This window comes from Chrysemys picta, chromosome 2 (assembly GCF_011386835.1).
Source record: "Chrysemys picta bellii isolate R12L10 chromosome 2, ASM1138683v2, whole genome shotgun sequence".
In the NCBI taxonomy this organism is placed as follows: domain Eukaryota; kingdom Metazoa; phylum Chordata; order Testudines; family Emydidae; genus Chrysemys; species Chrysemys picta.
The window spans coordinates 41882780-41900494 of NC_088792.1; the positions used below are offsets into that span (position 1 = coordinate 41882780).

General features: G+C 38.8%; 1 protein-coding gene across 3 annotated transcripts in view; it reads right to left on the reverse strand.

Moving 5' to 3' along the window:
- Window positions 1–17715, reverse strand: part of STAM (signal transducing adaptor molecule) — a 62867-nt gene that overhangs the window by 23353 nt on the left and 21799 nt on the right. For 2 of the 3 annotated variants that reach the window (XM_005308131.5, XM_042857420.2), the window contains exons 2-5: window positions 10933–11017; window positions 1662–1737; window positions 1469–1564; window positions 299–445 (exon numbers count right to left, since the gene is read on the reverse strand). In XM_005308131.5, coding sequence (XP_005308188.1) covers window positions 299–445; window positions 1469–1564; window positions 1662–1737; window positions 10933–11017 — 404 coding nt within the window. The remainder of the gene's footprint in view (window positions 1–298; window positions 446–1468; window positions 1565–1661; window positions 1738–10932; window positions 11018–17715) is intronic. The other variant, XM_065583030.1, reaches the window with a different exon arrangement.

Here is a 17715-nt window from a genome sequence, read left to right on the forward strand (position 1 = left end):
GTGCATTAAAAACACACTGTTTTGTTCTATCATTGTCTCAACCAAATTTCATGAGGCCATTTATTTTAAAATCCAATGTAAATCACAGCATGCATTCTTTAAAGGAGCATTCAATTTTTGTCTAAAACAGAGGAATTCTTAACATTTCTGTAAGTTGGCATTTTGTTTCTAAAAAGCATTATATAACTTTTAAAAGTAAACCTACAAAACTGCAGACATCGAAGATAAACAGAATTTGTATGAAATTCCAATAATTCATTCATCACTTCAAGTCACAAGCTTTTGCATATTATTATACCTGTGAACCAACAGCTGGAAATGTAACTCCTTGTTCCTTAAGATTTTTTATCATGGCAGATATTAGACTAAGCTGTGGGTCGTTCTTGAATTCATCTGTCCATTCCACCATGAGGGCTTTTAGCTTTTCACAGACTTTTGGATGACCCTGAAAATGGCAGAAGTTAAGTTATATAATTTAGGAATCTGCTCCTAATAATTTCTTATTAAATTAAATTTAGTATCTCAAGAAGTACACAAAATAATCAAATTGATGCACTCTTAATTCTCTTCATTTCCTATCCCAACAAAAATGCATACAGAAAAAATTAAGGTGGAGAGTTTCTTCAAATGTTTAACCATTAGTATTGTCTGATAACAAGTTGTCTGATAACAAGAACAGACTGAAGAACCATGACATAATCACAATTGGTAAGGACTCTATCAGCATTAAAATTGTATTTTAAAAACATTTAAATTTTTTTACTGCCATATCCCACATCCAAGAAAAAATTCCACCAACTGAGGGGCGGTGACGGCCCATAGGCAGACCCCCTAGTACATGGGTGCATCAAGTCTGTTTCAACGTTAGACTTTCGGCCCATCAAGTCCCCTGCGGCCGCACAAGAACGGACCAAATGGTAAACGATTGCTATGGCCGACCGTTTGATTAAGTGTTGAAGAAGATGACGACGACTGCCACAGCCTTAGGAACTTATTCAAATCTAGCTGATCTTTCACCAATTTTTCAGTTCTGTGTCAAAATTTTAAGAGATCTAGGCAATGGAGTCCTACTATTTGCTGTTTCACATACACAAGAAAGACATGTACTACTATGAAATGCATCATCTTAAGTATCTAGAGAAAGAGAATCATGCTCATAGCTACTACAGAAGTCTAAATGCATAAATTAAGTCAATTTAATCTTAAAAAAAAAAAAAAAAAAAAAAAAAAAAAAAAAGAGTTCTGATGCATACACTCTGTTCCCACCACAACCTGACAAGCAACCATTTCCTTACCAACCCTCACTCACTATAGCCTCAGCCATCCCTCACATCTCTGTTAAAATTCACATCCCCACACAATTTCCAATCCCCAATAGCACAGATTCCATTCCACCTCTGAGAAAGGTATTTCCCCCATCTAATTCAGATTCTATCATGAAATCCTACAAAGGAACACAATACATTACCTTATTCAATACGTTGCTTACTTCACTAGCAAAATCTCTCGAACACACTTCTAAATGAAAGATTTTACCACAGTTTGATACGCATGCTCCTAGAAGCTGAAGAGAAAAAGAAATTAAAAGACAGCCACGCATTGTACAACATAGATTTGCAGGAGGAAAAAGGAAGGAAGGAAGGAAGGAAAAGGCCACCTACTGTCAGTGCTTGCATAGCAACATGAGGATCCTTATGGTTCACTCTCTTCATAATAGACCGAAGGCAATCCTTAGGCCTAATAATTAAGGGGGAAAATTACAACTTTGAAATATTACAGTCATGAACCACATCTCATTATGAGGGAAGAGGCAGAAGTAAAGCAAGCTTTACATAAATATCAGGAAAATAATTCTTTGTTAGCTTCAAGGACAAAAAACATTTTTGTCCATGATGCAATTTTAAGAACTGTACCTTTAGCAGTTCTACGTTCCCAAACATTTCTATGTGAAAGATTGTTAGATTTCTGAATTAGGAGGAGCTCCCCATTAGGCTAAATTTATTTTATCTTTTGAATTATAGTTTTGTATAGCCCATCTAATTTTATGAAAAAAACTTCCTCTTATTTAAAAAACATTAATAAAGTAACAAACATTCTATGTTGCATATACTGTGTAAAATACGGCAATTTCTGTGAAGACCAATTTCTAGCTAGATCTAATTTGTCTCTGCATATTCAGATTTTCTGTATGAGCAGGAAACACATCAATATCCAATTTTAGTTTGGAATAGCTTTCTTTGTGTACATCTACACAAAACAGAAAGGTGAACAAAAACTGTTATTATAATCTGACGGTAATATATAGCTGGCTACATATTCTATACCTGGGTATTTCATGTTGTAATATGAATGGAATATTGCAGGTCAAATGCAATCTTTCATTTGGGTCCCTTTATGGTTTTTGTCTCAGATAGAAACTACAATTAGAACTATAGGCTAACAGCTATATTTCAGAAAAGAAAAAAATCTTATTAGCCAACCTAAAAACCCTTACAAGTGTTTTGTCTGTTTTTAAAAAAATTAAGAGAATTGCTCAGTGATAGAGTTTCCTGCAGACAGGAGTTCTGCAGAGTTACACACTGCAGGAACGGGCCCTAATTCTTTCCCAAACAGGATCACACATTCATTTGTGCTTGCCTCCTCTCCACCCACTTCATGTACTAGACTCTCTACCACCTCTTATCAAAAGGTGGTACTTTTAAAAAAAAAAAAATACTCTTCCTCACACTCTTGGCAGACTAGACTCATCCGCACCCCACAGGTCCCAATCTGGCCCCTCTTCCTACCACGGCGAACCATATCTGAACAATGTAAGCTTTACACAGTACCCAGGGGCTTCGCATGCATAACGCTGGTATATTAATTATATTATACACATCTTAAAAGAAACACCTTGTATACACTTCTAAAGATAAATCATGTATTGCACATTATTTTTAAGTGAATAGATGTCTGTTTTTGGATTCTCACACAATGTCTTTGTAATTCTTATATGCAAGCACTCAAAACATATGAAAGGATATTCTACTTGTTAGGGATTTTGGAGAAATGAAGATGAAATTTCTATTCACATCTCAGTTGGAGATATTCCAAGCCAAAAGAGATTTAGAAAATGTTCTTTAAAAGTAAAGAACATAATTTGTAACCCCCTTATGTCTTCCATTTGCCCCATACTTCCCAGAAAAATTCTACCCTGGCATGACATCTGATATACCTCTATCCTGATATAACGCGACCCGATATAACACGAATTTGGATATAACGCGGTAAAGCAGTGCTCCGGGGGGGCGGGGCTGCGCACTCCAGCGGATCAAAGCAAGTTCGATATAACGCGGTTTCACCTATAACGTGGTAAGATTTTTTGGCGGCCGAGTACAGCATTATATCGGGATAGAGGTGTATATGAATTTTGAGATGGATTGCCTTGGTTTTTGTGAAACTGGGGAAAGAGGAGCAGTGGTTTGGAATATATACTGTAAATATATTATTGGTATACGAAACTGGTTGCGGTGAAGGTACTAGTACTCCATAATAAACACACCTCCATACTCTCCAAAAAAGTGAAAACAAGATTTGAATGTTAGGGTTCTATTTTATATATCTTTAGCTTTTTTTACACTTATCACTAATACCTACAACAAGCAAAGAAGATACAATTACAACACTGTGAAATTTCAGATTTAAATAGCTGAAATCATGAAATTTATTATTTTAAAAATCCTACAACTGTGAAATTGACCAAAATGGACCATGAATTTGGGAGGGCTTTAATAATAAAATACAGTAAGTAGAACGCTATTTAAGAACAGCTACAGTATTCATTAATTCTTGTTTAGTAATTTGGGGTAATTTCTGCCAAACAGATTTTAAAACAGTTTAATATGAAACAGTCTATTTCTCCTGCACTTCTAAGAACACTCATCACTCAGTCATTTAAACACATTTTTCATAGTACTTTAATTATCTTCCTCTCAAACATATCCCATTCTAGTCCAACTCCACTCGTATGAAGAAAAGATGTGAATCAGCAACAAACTGCTGAAGAATGGTTACCATATACCTTCCAGGTCTGAGTTTCAAACAGATGAGATATCTGAACACAGACCTTACATTTTAAAGGTTTTACTTGCATTGTAACAGATACCAATAATGTAGAAAGTAAAATTAAGAGAAAATGCTGCAATTCCATTGGAATTTTCAAACATATGCTATGGGCCTGTTATATAACTATATGGGGTTTTATTTGAAAGAATGGGGGTTGGAAAAAGTATCACCCCTACACAAGCAACAAATTTTCTGAACATTCCATTGAACAAATCTGAGCTGTGTTCCCTTAATACCAAATTGCTTTTTTCTTTCTTCTCAAATAAATTTACAGTAGGTTTTTTTCCTCTAACACCTAAAAGAGTTTTACAGTGTGCATTGATATCTGACAACTAAAATGAAACTCTGGTATAAGTTACACTACTGCTTGGCTAAACTATATTTGGCTGTGTCTATGTTTTACATAAACCTCGCTCTCATATGCAGTACTACTAATTATAGAAAAGGCTGCTACATGGTATGGCTATTACTCAGTACAGTCTTCATAAAACAGATTGAGTATATATATAGATAAACAAAAGTCAAACTTTTCTCCCCACAGTTACTGCAATACAAACATACACACACTTCGGAATAAATGTTGTCCATACAATCATTACACATTAATTTGATAAGCTTCAATGTAACTGAGAAAAGGCATAGGTACCTTTTAGTAACAACTGTTATTAACATTAAAGTTAAGATGTATGTAGACCCAAGAAAGTAACATTACAAGGACAAACATTTAGAAGGATGGAAATTAAGAATCTGGTCAGCACTGAAAAATTGTCGTAAGTTTGCCAGCCCAGGTACAAAATCTATTTATCTGAAATTTATACAATTAGGTCCCTGTGTAAATCATAATTTCATGGAGGGCACAGAAATCATGAAGATACCCCAAAACCATGACTATTTTCATTTGTTTTTTTAAAGGAAAAAATGTCTGTAATAAAGTATTTAATATGAAAAATGACCTTTAGCTTACAGTGCTGCACCCATGTGTGGAAGAACAGTGTTATGTATATGCGTGGCAGAGGTGCACGGCAGAAATCTGAAAATGCAATCTAGGTGGGAAACATTGCTCACTGACAACAGCAGAATGATGCATCTAAAAAAGCTAAAACGGCGTCTGCAGCTGATCACACAAAAGCAGTATTTATCAGGGTGTCTTACATAGTGATGTACCTCCTGCAATATTATTGTTGTCATTAAAGAAAAAGAGAGTCTAATACGCATCTTGAATCGCATAGTCACCAAAAGAGAAAGTCAGGAATACAAAGCAGTATGGGCAGCTGCTTTATTTGCTAAGAAACAAAACCTGTGACTTCCTTGTTTCAAAATTGCACCAAAAAACGTGAATCTAACTATAAATATTGATCCACCAGATCAATGTTTACGCAAATATCCCTCTTGAAAAACTGGACAACCTGAGGTAAGGGAATTCTTTGGATGGAATATAGCAAAAGGTGGAGAGATTTCTTCACATTTTAGCTGGATTGATAAATATTTACTTGAAGCTGATGAGTGTCAAAAGCAGGATTATGGAACTCATGAAGAAATCTGGTTATCTATGGTCACAGATGAATCAACTGGTGGCCAAGATGAGTATGTGTCGCATAATATTTGTTTTGCAAGGTCTAAATGGTGAAGACACACCTGACTCGGACCTGTAAGCTGTCTTTGCTGATGTAATTTATCTACAGGCTGTTTGCAATAGCTTGTGCAATGGTACTGTAGTTAAGTATTTGAATACCTTTGGAATGGATTTTGATTATATCAGTGCATTTATATCTGAAAACGCATCCTACATGTCAAAAGCTTACAAGCAAGTGCTTCAGGGCTTACAGCCTAACTCAGGCCAGGTCTACACTCAAAATGTAAGACACACCTGAGCGACATAGTTAAGCCGACCTAACTCCTGGAGTAGACAGCACAGGATTGATGGAAGAATTCTTCTGTCAACTTAGCTACCTAGCTTGGGGAGGTGGATTAACTGATGGGAGAACTTCTTCCATCACTGTATTGAATGTATACACTGAAGCGCTACAGCAATACAGCTGCAACATTTCAAGTGTAGACAAGTGCACAGTTCATCTTGCCTGCAATGCTCATACAACAGACCTTTCTCAAGACATTGGAATGACCAATTTCCCACACGCTGACAAGCTAACGGTAATAGTCAAAAGGCTTCTCAACATTGTCTGAGCAGAAAAGTGCATTTTAAAGTGTAGTCCAAGCTGTGGGTTCCAGTTTTCCTGTAAAACTGCCCCCCTGAACCAGTTAAGATGAGATGGGGAAGCTGGTATGTTGCTATTGAATATCATGCAGTCTACTACTTTTTACTCCAGTTTTGTGGAGGAGGAAAGAAAATTACACCAGACATGGAAGCGTTGAAGAGCTGAAACATCTGCTGGAAAAATCAGAAATTTTACAGATAAAACTGGACTTCATCACAAGACATGGCAAAGAGCTTGTTGATTTAAAATGCAATTTTTTCCTCAATGTTTAAAAACCTTTTTGACTATTGCTGCTAGCGTATCAGAGTGTGGGAAATTGGTCATCCCAATGTTATTAGCAAGGTCTATTATGTGAGCATTGCAGGTAAGATGAACTGAGCGCTTGCCTACACCTGAAATGCTGCAGTTGCACTGCTGTAGCACATTAGTATAGACCAGAGGTTGGCAACCTTTCAGAAGTGGTGTGCCAAGTCTTCATTTATTCACTCTAATTTAAGGTTTCGCGTGCCAGTAATACATTTTAACGTTTTTAGAAGGTCTCTTTCTATAAGTCTATAATATATAACTAAACTATTGTTGTATGTAAAGTAAATAAAGTTTTTAAAATGTTTAAGAAAGTTCATTTAAAATTAAATTAAAATGCAGAGCCCCCCGGACCAGTGGCCAGGACCCGGGCAGTGTAAGTGCCACTGAAAATCAGCTTGCGTGCCGCCTTCGGCATGCGTGCCATAGATTGCCTACTTCTGGTGTAGACACTCAATACAGCAATGGAAGAGGTTCTCCTGTCACTGTAGTTAATCCACCTCCCCAAGAGGAGGTAGCTAAGTCAACAGAAGAATTCTTCCATCAACCCTGTCTACATCAGGGGTTAGATTGGCTGTAAACCTGTGAAATCCGTGTTCATCAAATGTACAATAAAAGTTGACTTAATTAACACATATTGAGCACTTAAATGTGAGCAACACAGCAGTGACACAGGGATTCAAAACCCATATATTGAAACTTCTATTGAAATTTTAGATAAACTTTCAAATTACTACAATATCAATGAAAGAAAACCGTGTTTAACCCAGCGGGTATACCAGTTCCTTAAAGGTGTAAGGGTGTTTGATCCAATGCAAGTATGTACATTAAGGTTGGATGCTCTTCCACTGGATTCCATACCTAGCTTTAATAGGAGCTTGCAAAAATGAATTACAAGGCTATTGGTTTTATGCAAAGAAATGCAGCAGTACCCTTTCACTGACTGCTTTGTGGAGGTCTGCAGAACCATACTTTCCCAACATTGCAAAACTGGCCAAGTTATATTTTTCTGTTATTCCTAACACTATGGATGCTGAATGAAGCAGCATATTGGAGGGTTCTTGTGCAGACACAATTCATGAAAGAGGAACAAGTGAATTGACTAGTGATACTTAACTATAATTCAAAAATACAAAACAGAAATAAGTGAACATTTAATGGACTGCATATGTTTGTACTTGCTGCTTATTTTAATTATAAGATCGATTAACTTTACTGGTTAAATTCATTCTGTCCTTGAAACTGATTACATTTAGTTATAAAATTTATTCTGTGCATCCTCCTTGAAAGTGATTAACTTTACTGGTTAAATTCATTCCATGCAAATTCCATTAAATTCAATACTTTAACATTTATATTGTTGCAAATTTTCAAATAAATAAATAAAATCATGAATTAAACTGGGCCCTAATTACGATGGATGATAAAACCAAGATTTTTTTATTCTCTTGTAAAAAGCCAAAGCAACAAAAAACTCTTGCCCTGTGCAAACCGTCAAGTAAAATTTTGTAAGACAGATATGAAAAAGTAAATAAATAATCCAGTTCTTCAAACAATCTTCTAAATACATGTGAAAGTGTAAATTAACAGTTATATTCCCCACTTCATTGTTTAAGCATTAACTGCGTTCAAATATTTAAGTAAAGCTCCTCTGGTAAGCTCGGCCACACACACAACTTGATGGTATTTCTCAATCAGTATGTAATGTGATAACTTTTGTATGCCACACCAAATCATTTCCAAAATGTCAGGGAATGTTTTAGGCATCAATGAGCAGAACTCTATGAATTTTCAGGAATATCAGAAAACCAAAAAGGGGAAAAATGAGGGACACAGTGCCCCCTTTCTTTTGTTTAGCAGAGCCACAGCTTCAAGCATCTCTGAAATTGTTTATAGATTCAAAAAACAGTTGATGGCACCTATTACTATCTTCCAGCACAATACCCCAAACTCAGCTCTGCCTATCTTCCCAATAGAGGTAAACGTATTGACACCTGAATGATTGGTCTCCTAGATAGAAAGACGACAAATAATAATGGCGTTTTGTAGATTTAGAGGACCAATGTTCCCAAAACCTCTATGTGCCACTCTAATGCAATTTTCTCCCAGGACAAAGAAGATAGCCCCTCTAAGTCTACTGTAGCTTTGGAAATAGTATGAATATCTATATATGGCACTACATGTATACAGTTTTGTTGAATGCTGTACAGACATACACAAGATGAGAAAATCCCTACTCCAGAGACCTTATAATGTAATAGGAAGAACATGCAACCTTTACTAACATCAGTGTGCATTTACTGACATGATTTACTCATTGGACTGGACTTGGGAAGCAGTAAAAAGGCTCAAGGAGGCCCTGACAAATTCTGGAATCCTTGTAACAGGACTTGTGTCTAGTGGAGTTGACAGGACACTGAGCTTTGAGCAAGGATCAAAGGGTAGTACCATAGTACAGTATGTTGGACTGCAATTCTTATGGAGAACTTTGGTTTATATTATCACTCGTATATTGTACTTTATATTCTCTCAAATAAAAACGACAGACTACTAGTAAGCCTAAGCAAGCCCCTATTTTAAACCAACCTGAAAGCCAGATGTTACCTCACTTCAATGTTACAAAGGTTGAAGTCATAGGCCTGGTTTACACTACAGAGTTATGTCGATATAAGGCAGCTTACACTGACCTTGTGTCTGTGTCTACACTACAGCCTTGTGCCCATCAATGTAAGTGCCCTACTACACCAACATAGTAACTCCACCTCCACAAGAGGCATAGGGCTTATGTCAGTGTAGTTAGGGTGAGGCAGTGTCTGTGCAGATCAGGGGTGGGCAAACTTTTTGGGCCGAGGGCCACATCTGTGTGGGGAAATTGTATGCAGGGCCGGGGCAGAGGGTTGGGTGTGCGAGTGAGTATGGGAGGGGGTGAGGTGTGCAGGAAGAGGCTCAGGGCAGGGGTGCGGACTACAGGAGGGGGCTCAGGGCAGGGGTTGGGGTGCGGGGTGAGGCGGGGGCTCAGGGCAGGCAGTTGGGGTGCACAGGGGTGCAGGGTAAAGCAGGGCTCAGGGCAGGGGGTTCACGTGCAGGAGGGGTACAGGGTGTACGAGGGGGCTCAGGGCAGGGAGTTGGGGTGCAGAAGGGGTGCGAGGTGCAGGCAGGGGGCTTAGGGCAGGGAGTTGGGGGGCAGGAGGAGTTCGGGCTCCGGCCCGGTGCCACTTACCTAAAGCGGCTCCGGGGTGGCAGCGGTGCGCACCAGGACCAGGGCAGGCTCCCTGCATGCCTGCCCTGTCCCCGGCCCTGCGCCGCTCCAGGAAGCGCTGCAGCTCCTGGGGGTGGGGGAGTGGGGGACGGAGGGCTCTACGTGCACTGCCCTTGCCGCGCCTCCAGTTTCCTCCCACGCCTCGAGGTACCTCCCACAAAGCTACCATTGGCCACGGTTCCCCATTCCTGGCCAATGGGAGCTGCGGGGGGCAGTGCCTGGAGTACTTTGCATTTACCAACACTGAATTTCATCTGCCATTGTGTTGCCCAGTCACCCAGTTTTGTGAGATCCTTTTGTAGCTCTTCGTAGTCTGCCTGGGACTTAACTATCTTGAGCAGTTTTGTATCATCTGCAATTTTGCCACCTCATTGTTTACCCCCCTTTCCAGAGCATTTATGAATATGTTATGACTGGTCATAATACAGACCCCTGGACGACACCAATATTTACCTCTCTTCATTCTGAAAACTGACCATTTATTCCTACCCTTTGTTTCCTATATTTTAACCAGTTACCAATCCATGCGAGGACCTTTCCTCTTATCCTATGACAGCTTACTTTGGTTAAGAGCCTTTGGTGAGGGACCTTGTCAAAGGCTTTCTGAAAATCTAAGTACACTATATCCACTGGATCACCCTTGACCACATGCTTGTTGACCTCCTCAATGAATTCTAGTAGATTGGTGAGGCATGATTTCTCTTCACAAAAACCAACTCAGATTAGGATCTGGCTTTTCATCTTGAGAGTAGATCATCAAATCTCCTGTTCTCTCACACTTAAAGTAACTTCTGTATGCCCAAATTCAAGTCCTAGAATCAAGGCCCCAGATTTTTAAATAGTGTGTGAAAATAAATATCCCTCCTTTGCTTCCTATAGCAAGTACATTCTAAACCAAGTTAATTAAACTACTAAGGACAAGTCAATGTCTGAACTCAAAATTGTCATCATCTCTCCCCCTCACCATCAATATAATGAACAGTGATCTAAAAGGATAAAAATGAAAGATTCATAGTTTAAAAGCAAAACCTCACAGTTCATAACACTTACCCTGTGCGCGACTGTCCAACTTTATCACAAATATCTAAGATGAGGCCCCAGTCCTCTGCAGTATTCATCTCACTGGTTGCTTTCTCTGGTTTAAAAAAAAAAAAGGAGTAAGTAGACCAGAATAAACTACTTGTTCATATATATGTGAAAGTTTAACATAGAACTCCCAAGATTTAATGCTGTAAGATTTCTGTTAAATGTCAGTGTTTGATGTCACCCTGCTTTTAATTAATTTATTGAAGTAGTTCTTACAAATTTGCATTTTACACACATGTATTTTTTACTGTTGTATCAAACATTAAAATATTCAAACATTCACTTGGTGCCCTAATATTTGAATTAATAAGCAAATGAGCATTTCACTTTTTCTATTTGCATTTCAAACAACAGATACTCAGAATTATTTTTATATTCCAAGAAATATATCAGCTTTCAAGAAAATTTTGTGAACTCTTAGTTCTGGGTCTGCAAATGAATTCCAAAGGCTACCACTTCCCAGGACATTAGTATACTGTCTTGCCACATCAATATACCCTTGTGCCTCAGCAATTCCAGCCACAACATTGTCTAACTTTCTCTTACTGACTAACACCTGTCAGGAATGGTCTAGATCAGTGGTTCTCAAAGCCGGTCCGCTGCTTGTTCAGGGAAGACCCTGGTGGGCCGGGACGGTTTGTTTAGCTGCCGCATCCGCAGGTGCGGCCGATCGCGGCTCCCACTGGCCGCGGTTCGCCGCTCCAGGCCAATGGGGGCTGCGGGAAGCAGCACAGGCTGAGGGTTGTGCTGGCCACCCTTCCCCCATGAGTGCAGGGGACTGGACTAGATGACCTCTCGAGGTCCCTTCCAGTCCTATGATTCTAATATGCTGCTGTCTCTTGTGCTTGCCTTATACTTGTTGGTAAATATAGTTTTGAGCAGTTTCACCACCTGTAGGTTGTGATCCCCATTAGACTGCAATGGAGCCTCAATGGGTTCAAGAATAGGTTAAAAAGAGAAAAGTCACCCCAACTTTTAGCTCCCCAACCTCAGCTCTGCCCTCGCTGATTTCTTTAGTGGCCTCTTTCCAGCCACAGAAGTCTGCTAATCCCATGATAGCCAGGCAGAAGCCAAAGAGCTCAGCCTTCTCTTTCCTCCCAGTTTATCCATCTCTCTGATTAGGCCACACCAACAAATCTATCCCTTGCAGCAGAGAGAAATAACAAAGAGGCTGAGCCATCAGGAAGCAGATTCAGCTGCCAGACAAGCAGGGGCAACAAATCAACATCTCCCCCCCACAGCTGGTCATGTTCTGGGATGGGCAGCAGATGGATAACGACACCATAAGGGAAAAACAAGGAAACTGAGTTTTTCCCTCTAATTCTGAATTGAGGAATCTATTTGAATCCTGAGGGAATTTATGTCACCACTGGGTAGCACTAAAAAAAAAAAAAAAAAAAACCTAGCTTGCTGTCAGGGAAGACACAGTTTCCATAATTCTGTGAACAGAAGAGTAGACCAGGAGGGGGTTTCTTGGCTCCCCATTCCTGGCCCTACCTCATCCAACTTTATTTCTGGGCTTTTAATTTAATAGCTGCCTCACCAAATAATCCCAGGTCCCAGGGAGGCTTTCTAGATAATTTTCTGAAGGGAAGCAAAGTTCGCCAGGCAGCTAAGTTTTTCTGGGAAAGACTCATAAATCCATTCTAGCAATTCAGTGGATACAGAGAAGAAAGACTGTGTCAGTGAAACCTCCTATCTCCCAGAAGTCATGAGGAATATCCATCTTTGAGCCCAAAGCTGTGGGCCTAAATTCCTGCAAGTGCGTTTCTCTGTCCTGCATGCAAGCTGAGCAGGCCAGTTATTGTCTCACTCTGATAGAGTAGCAAAAGTTTCTTAGAGGAAAAAACTAACACACTCAAATAAAGCTCTACTGCAAGAAATACAACTGAGGGTCCCCTCACCACCCAGGGTGGATAAAAATCAGAGTTCAAAAAAAAAAAAATCCGATTTTTTTTATAACAGGCTTTTTGAGGAAGCCTATCTAAAGATAGTTTTAATTAAGATACATTATAGTTCAAAGATCTCTCATTATGGAACAGGGATTATAAATGCGAATTCTATAGTATGAGACAATATATTCCCATGTAATGTTTAAGAAAAGTTTTGTAAAGGAGTTCCAATAGTTCATGGATTAGGGACCCAATCTTACAGGGTTCCACAGGCTTCTGTATAGATTATTTAGGTTAATCTTTCTATCTACCCAATGGGACTCAGTTCTCAGTCTAGCAGATACCATCAGAGATGCTTAGTTTTTCCATTCTCAAACTGTGGATTTGTGTCTCCAGAGATAACATGCTTGTTAACAGCAAAAATGTTTTTAAATAAAAAAATAATATAGAGAGGTGAGAAATAACAGACCTCAACCCTATTGTCCCTCTGCAAATTTGTGTACACAGAGACAATCCCTTACCTCTCTCTGAAAGTGCATAGTTTCAAAAAGTTCAATGAATAGAAGATTGTTGGGGGTGGAAGAGATCTGAACAAGGAGAAGAAGTCTGGAGATAAATGTGAGAAGGGAGGGACAGGCAGTAGAAACAGAAGTGAAACTGTTTGAGCAGCATATTCCAGAAGTCTTGAGGCCTTCATTGATTTGAGATCTACCATACCATTCCCTCACTAGAAGGGAAAACCTATAATGGCAGCAGGCCATAAAAGAGACCAGTTTGGGAATATTTTAATGAAGTTCCTCTACCTCTGGGTAAGATAGGCATGTGTGCAAAATGCAAACAGTGCAACAAAGAAATGCAAGGCCTGGTTGCCCAAATGAAACATCATCATGAGAAGTGTTCCTTCTCAGGAGAAAGCTGCGTTGAAGTCAAAGATGATGAAAGGAACATGTCTGAACATGCAGGATCTTCAGGTTGGTAAACTTTTTTATTTCATACTTCTTTCTTAAGGACTGCCTGTCTTCCTTCTCGACTATTCTTGAATTCTCATGTTTGAGCAAAAAATATAGTAGTTACTCTATGGTACTATAATTTTAGATGCAATTGTGATAAAAAATAAATAGCTGAAGTAGGCAGATCTTCCTTTTACAATTTCACCTTTAAAGTAGTAATGAGTGTCAGTGAATGCAATGTGTAATACTTAATGAGCAGTATGGTAATAATAATTAAATAACTGCATTGACTTATTTTGTTTAGGAGAATTCATCCTCAACATACAGGATTCTGAAGACTATACACCTTCAAGATCACCATCATTTTCTACAGTTTAAGAGTTATCTGCCAATGATAGTGTTTCAGTCATACCATGTATGTCACATAGCCACAGTATATCACTTGTAGCAAAAAACAACCAAACCAAAAACAAAACAAAAAAAACAAACAACCCTCCATTATCCAAAAACAACCATAGATAAGTTTGTGATAAGAACCAGCAGATTACAAAAAGAGGTAATTGATGAAAAAATTGCCCGGTTTGTTTATGCAATAACTCTCCTTTCCGTATGATTGAGAACCCACGCTTCATTAACATGGTTCAGTCATTAAGACCAGGATACAGTCCACCCAACAGAGCAGATGTCGCAGACAAATTGCAGAATAAAGTGTATGAAAGAGAAATTGAGCAGTGAGCAAAAGGTCTAGAGGGTAAAATTGTTAACCTGAGTCTTGATGGGTGGACGAGCAATGTCCACAATGATCCTGTTTTATGTGCTTGTGTGACAACAGAAGAAGGGAATGTCTTCCTTACAGAAACAATTGATATATCAACAAATGCACACAAAGCAGAATACTTAAAAGAAGTAGCAGTAAAAGCTATAACAAACTGAAAAACAATTCAAATGTCTAGTACGCAGCTTGGTCACAGACAATGCTGCGAATGTATCCAAGATGAGAAGAAATTTAGAAGAGAGTGAAGAGAGTCCGAAGCTAATAATATACAGTTGCAGTGCTCATTTGATGCACCTCCTAGCCAAAGACTTCAGTGTTCCAGAAATAAAGGCTAATGTTGTTAAAATTGCAAAATACTTCTGTAACAACCACTTTGCAGCAGCTGTTCTGAAAAAAGTGGGAGGAACCAAGTTAACTCTCCCACAAGACATGCGATGGAAATCAGTAGTGGACTGTTTTGAGCACTATATCAAGAATTGGCCTAATCTGATGAGAGTTTGTGAACAAAATCGCGAAAAAAACTAGATGGCACTGTCACAGCCAAAGTTCTCAACATTGGGCTTAAGAGAAATGTTGAACACATGCTGAGTACCCTGAAGCCTATTTCTGTAGCCTTGAACAAAATGCAGGGAAATAGCTGTTTTATTGCTGACTCTGTTGAAATTTGGAAGAAACTGAGTGAGATCTTAAAAAATGAAATATGCAATGACAGAGTTAAATTACAAGCATTAAAAAAATGAATGGGACAAGCCCTATCTCCAGCTCATTTTCTTGCAAATCTTCTCAATACCCAGTACCAGGGTCAAACCTTCACTGCTGAAAAAGAGGAGTCGGCTATGACATGCACATCCAGCAATCAATCCCTCTATAATACCAACTATAATAAACTTCAGAGCTAAGGGTGAACCATTCAAGAAATATATGTTTGCTGATGATGTTTTAAAGAAAGTCAAACCAGTGAACTGGTGGAAGTCATTTAAGCACTTGGATTCAGAGACTGTTGAAGTGATAATCTCACTTTTAACAGTAGTAGATTCTGCCGGTGTAGAAAGAATATTTTCTTCCTTTGGACTAATTCATTTCAAATTGAGAAATTGTTTGAGACCTGAAAAAGCAGGAAAGCTTGTTTTTCTTTTCCAGATTATGAACAGGAAAATGAAGGTGAATACAACTGAGTTAGCTGCAGAAGCCAATAAGTTTCTGGTGCTGACCTGGCTGACAAAGTCAATTTAATTTTTGTGGGTTTTTTTAATATTTCATTTTAACTATTTTTGTTAAAAACAATTTTAACAAAAACAAACTTGATTTTAAAAAACGTGAATGTTTAACTAAATTCAAAAATTCAAATGCTTGTTTTGTTAAAATATTATATGTTTGCAGTTGAAGAAAAAAATCCAGAATACATAACATTGTTGTTTTAGTTAAATAAAACAATTTAAATGTCTGTCTGGTAATGATTAACCTGTTGAATTGACATAGTTCACCTCCCAATGACTTCATAAATATCTGCTTCAATTCCCTTTCGTAAATGAAATAACCAAACAATCATTAATTTTCTGATATAGCTGTAAAACGAATCTGAAAAGTTTTCAAAATAAATCACTTTAAAAATTTATAGTGTGTACATTCTAAAAATGACACCTGCATCTATCTCTGAGTTGTGAAGAATATGTATTCAGGTTATAACAACCAACAAGAATGCACTTTTATGTAGAAGTCCATGATTAAATCGAGTCTTCCTGACTAGTGATTTAAATCATGATTTAAATCAAATCAAATCCACTCAGTCACCACCTCTTTTAATTTAGCCTTCTTGGGCTGTTTAATGCTTTCATATAGAATATTCTAAGGAGAAACAAAATAGTGTGAGATGTGGCTGTGGAAGTCACTTTTCTGCATGCTGCACTCCATGAGGCAAGAATCAAATGGGAATTGAAGAGAATATAGAAAAATCCTGGATGGCAACTGATCATCTTTGTGCCCGTCAGATCAAGTAAGGAGAAGGGACCCAAGGTCTGTGTTGTCTCAGACAGCATCACAGAAACTTATTGTACATGTCTTGTAGGCCTGTTGACAAACTTATAAAGTACACATTCAACAAAATTATGGAAAAAATTAATAAGTTGTGGCTGCCAGTGCCACACTGATATCCAAAATCTTTTAAAGTTCCAGAACTAAGAAATGCTGGCAGACCATTAAACTATACCAGCCACCTAAAAATCATCCTTCGGGGGGGAAAAAAACTGCTCCTGTTACAGACATCGCCTAAGATTACTACAGTTGGAAGATTAGAGAAAACATTTCTCTATTTTTTTTAATCTTGTTTATCTTAGCAAAAGGGGAGAGAAATGTAACACAAGGAACTGGAAGGAACATACAAGGACAAGTTTAGTATCTAATTTTTATCATTGAGATTTCAAGTTGACCATCTCCCTTTATATATGCTTTTAGGAAAAGTAATCTAGTCTATGTCCTCAGAGAAAAGATTTGATTCCTGTCAGAAATATACAAACCCACTCCAGAAATTTCCTGCAGATTTCCATTATTCCTGCCAACAAAAGAAAAAAATAAGAAAACATACCATCTCCTTCAATACCTAATGCCAATGTTAAACATAAAATGTGGCATCCTAACATGAGGTAACTGATATAAATGAATCCTAGCCTGCCAGTATCTCTCTTACATTTGGAACTAATTGAAAGGATTATAAAGACTGTACCATAAACATGCCTCCATCACTTAATTCAACCAGTTATTACAGGGGTGGGCAAACTACGGCCCACGGGCCACATCCGGCCCATCGGACCTTTTAATCTGACCCTCAAGCTCCCGACAGCAAGCGGGGTTGGAAGCTTTCCTCACTCCGGTGCTCCAGCCGGGGAGCGGGGTCGCGGGCTTGCCTTGCTCCACTCCGCGCGTGTAACAGCTCCGCGTGGCTCCCAGAATCAGGGGCAGGCAGGGGGCGCCGCACGCTGCCCCCACCCCAAGTGCCAGCTCCGCAGCTCCCATTGGCCAGGAACCGCGGCCAATGGGAGCTGCGGACAGTGCCTGCAGACGGGGCAGCATGCAGAGCAGTGTAAACCCGCCCCCGCGTGAGAGCTGGACGGGGGACAGGCCACAGTTTCCAGGA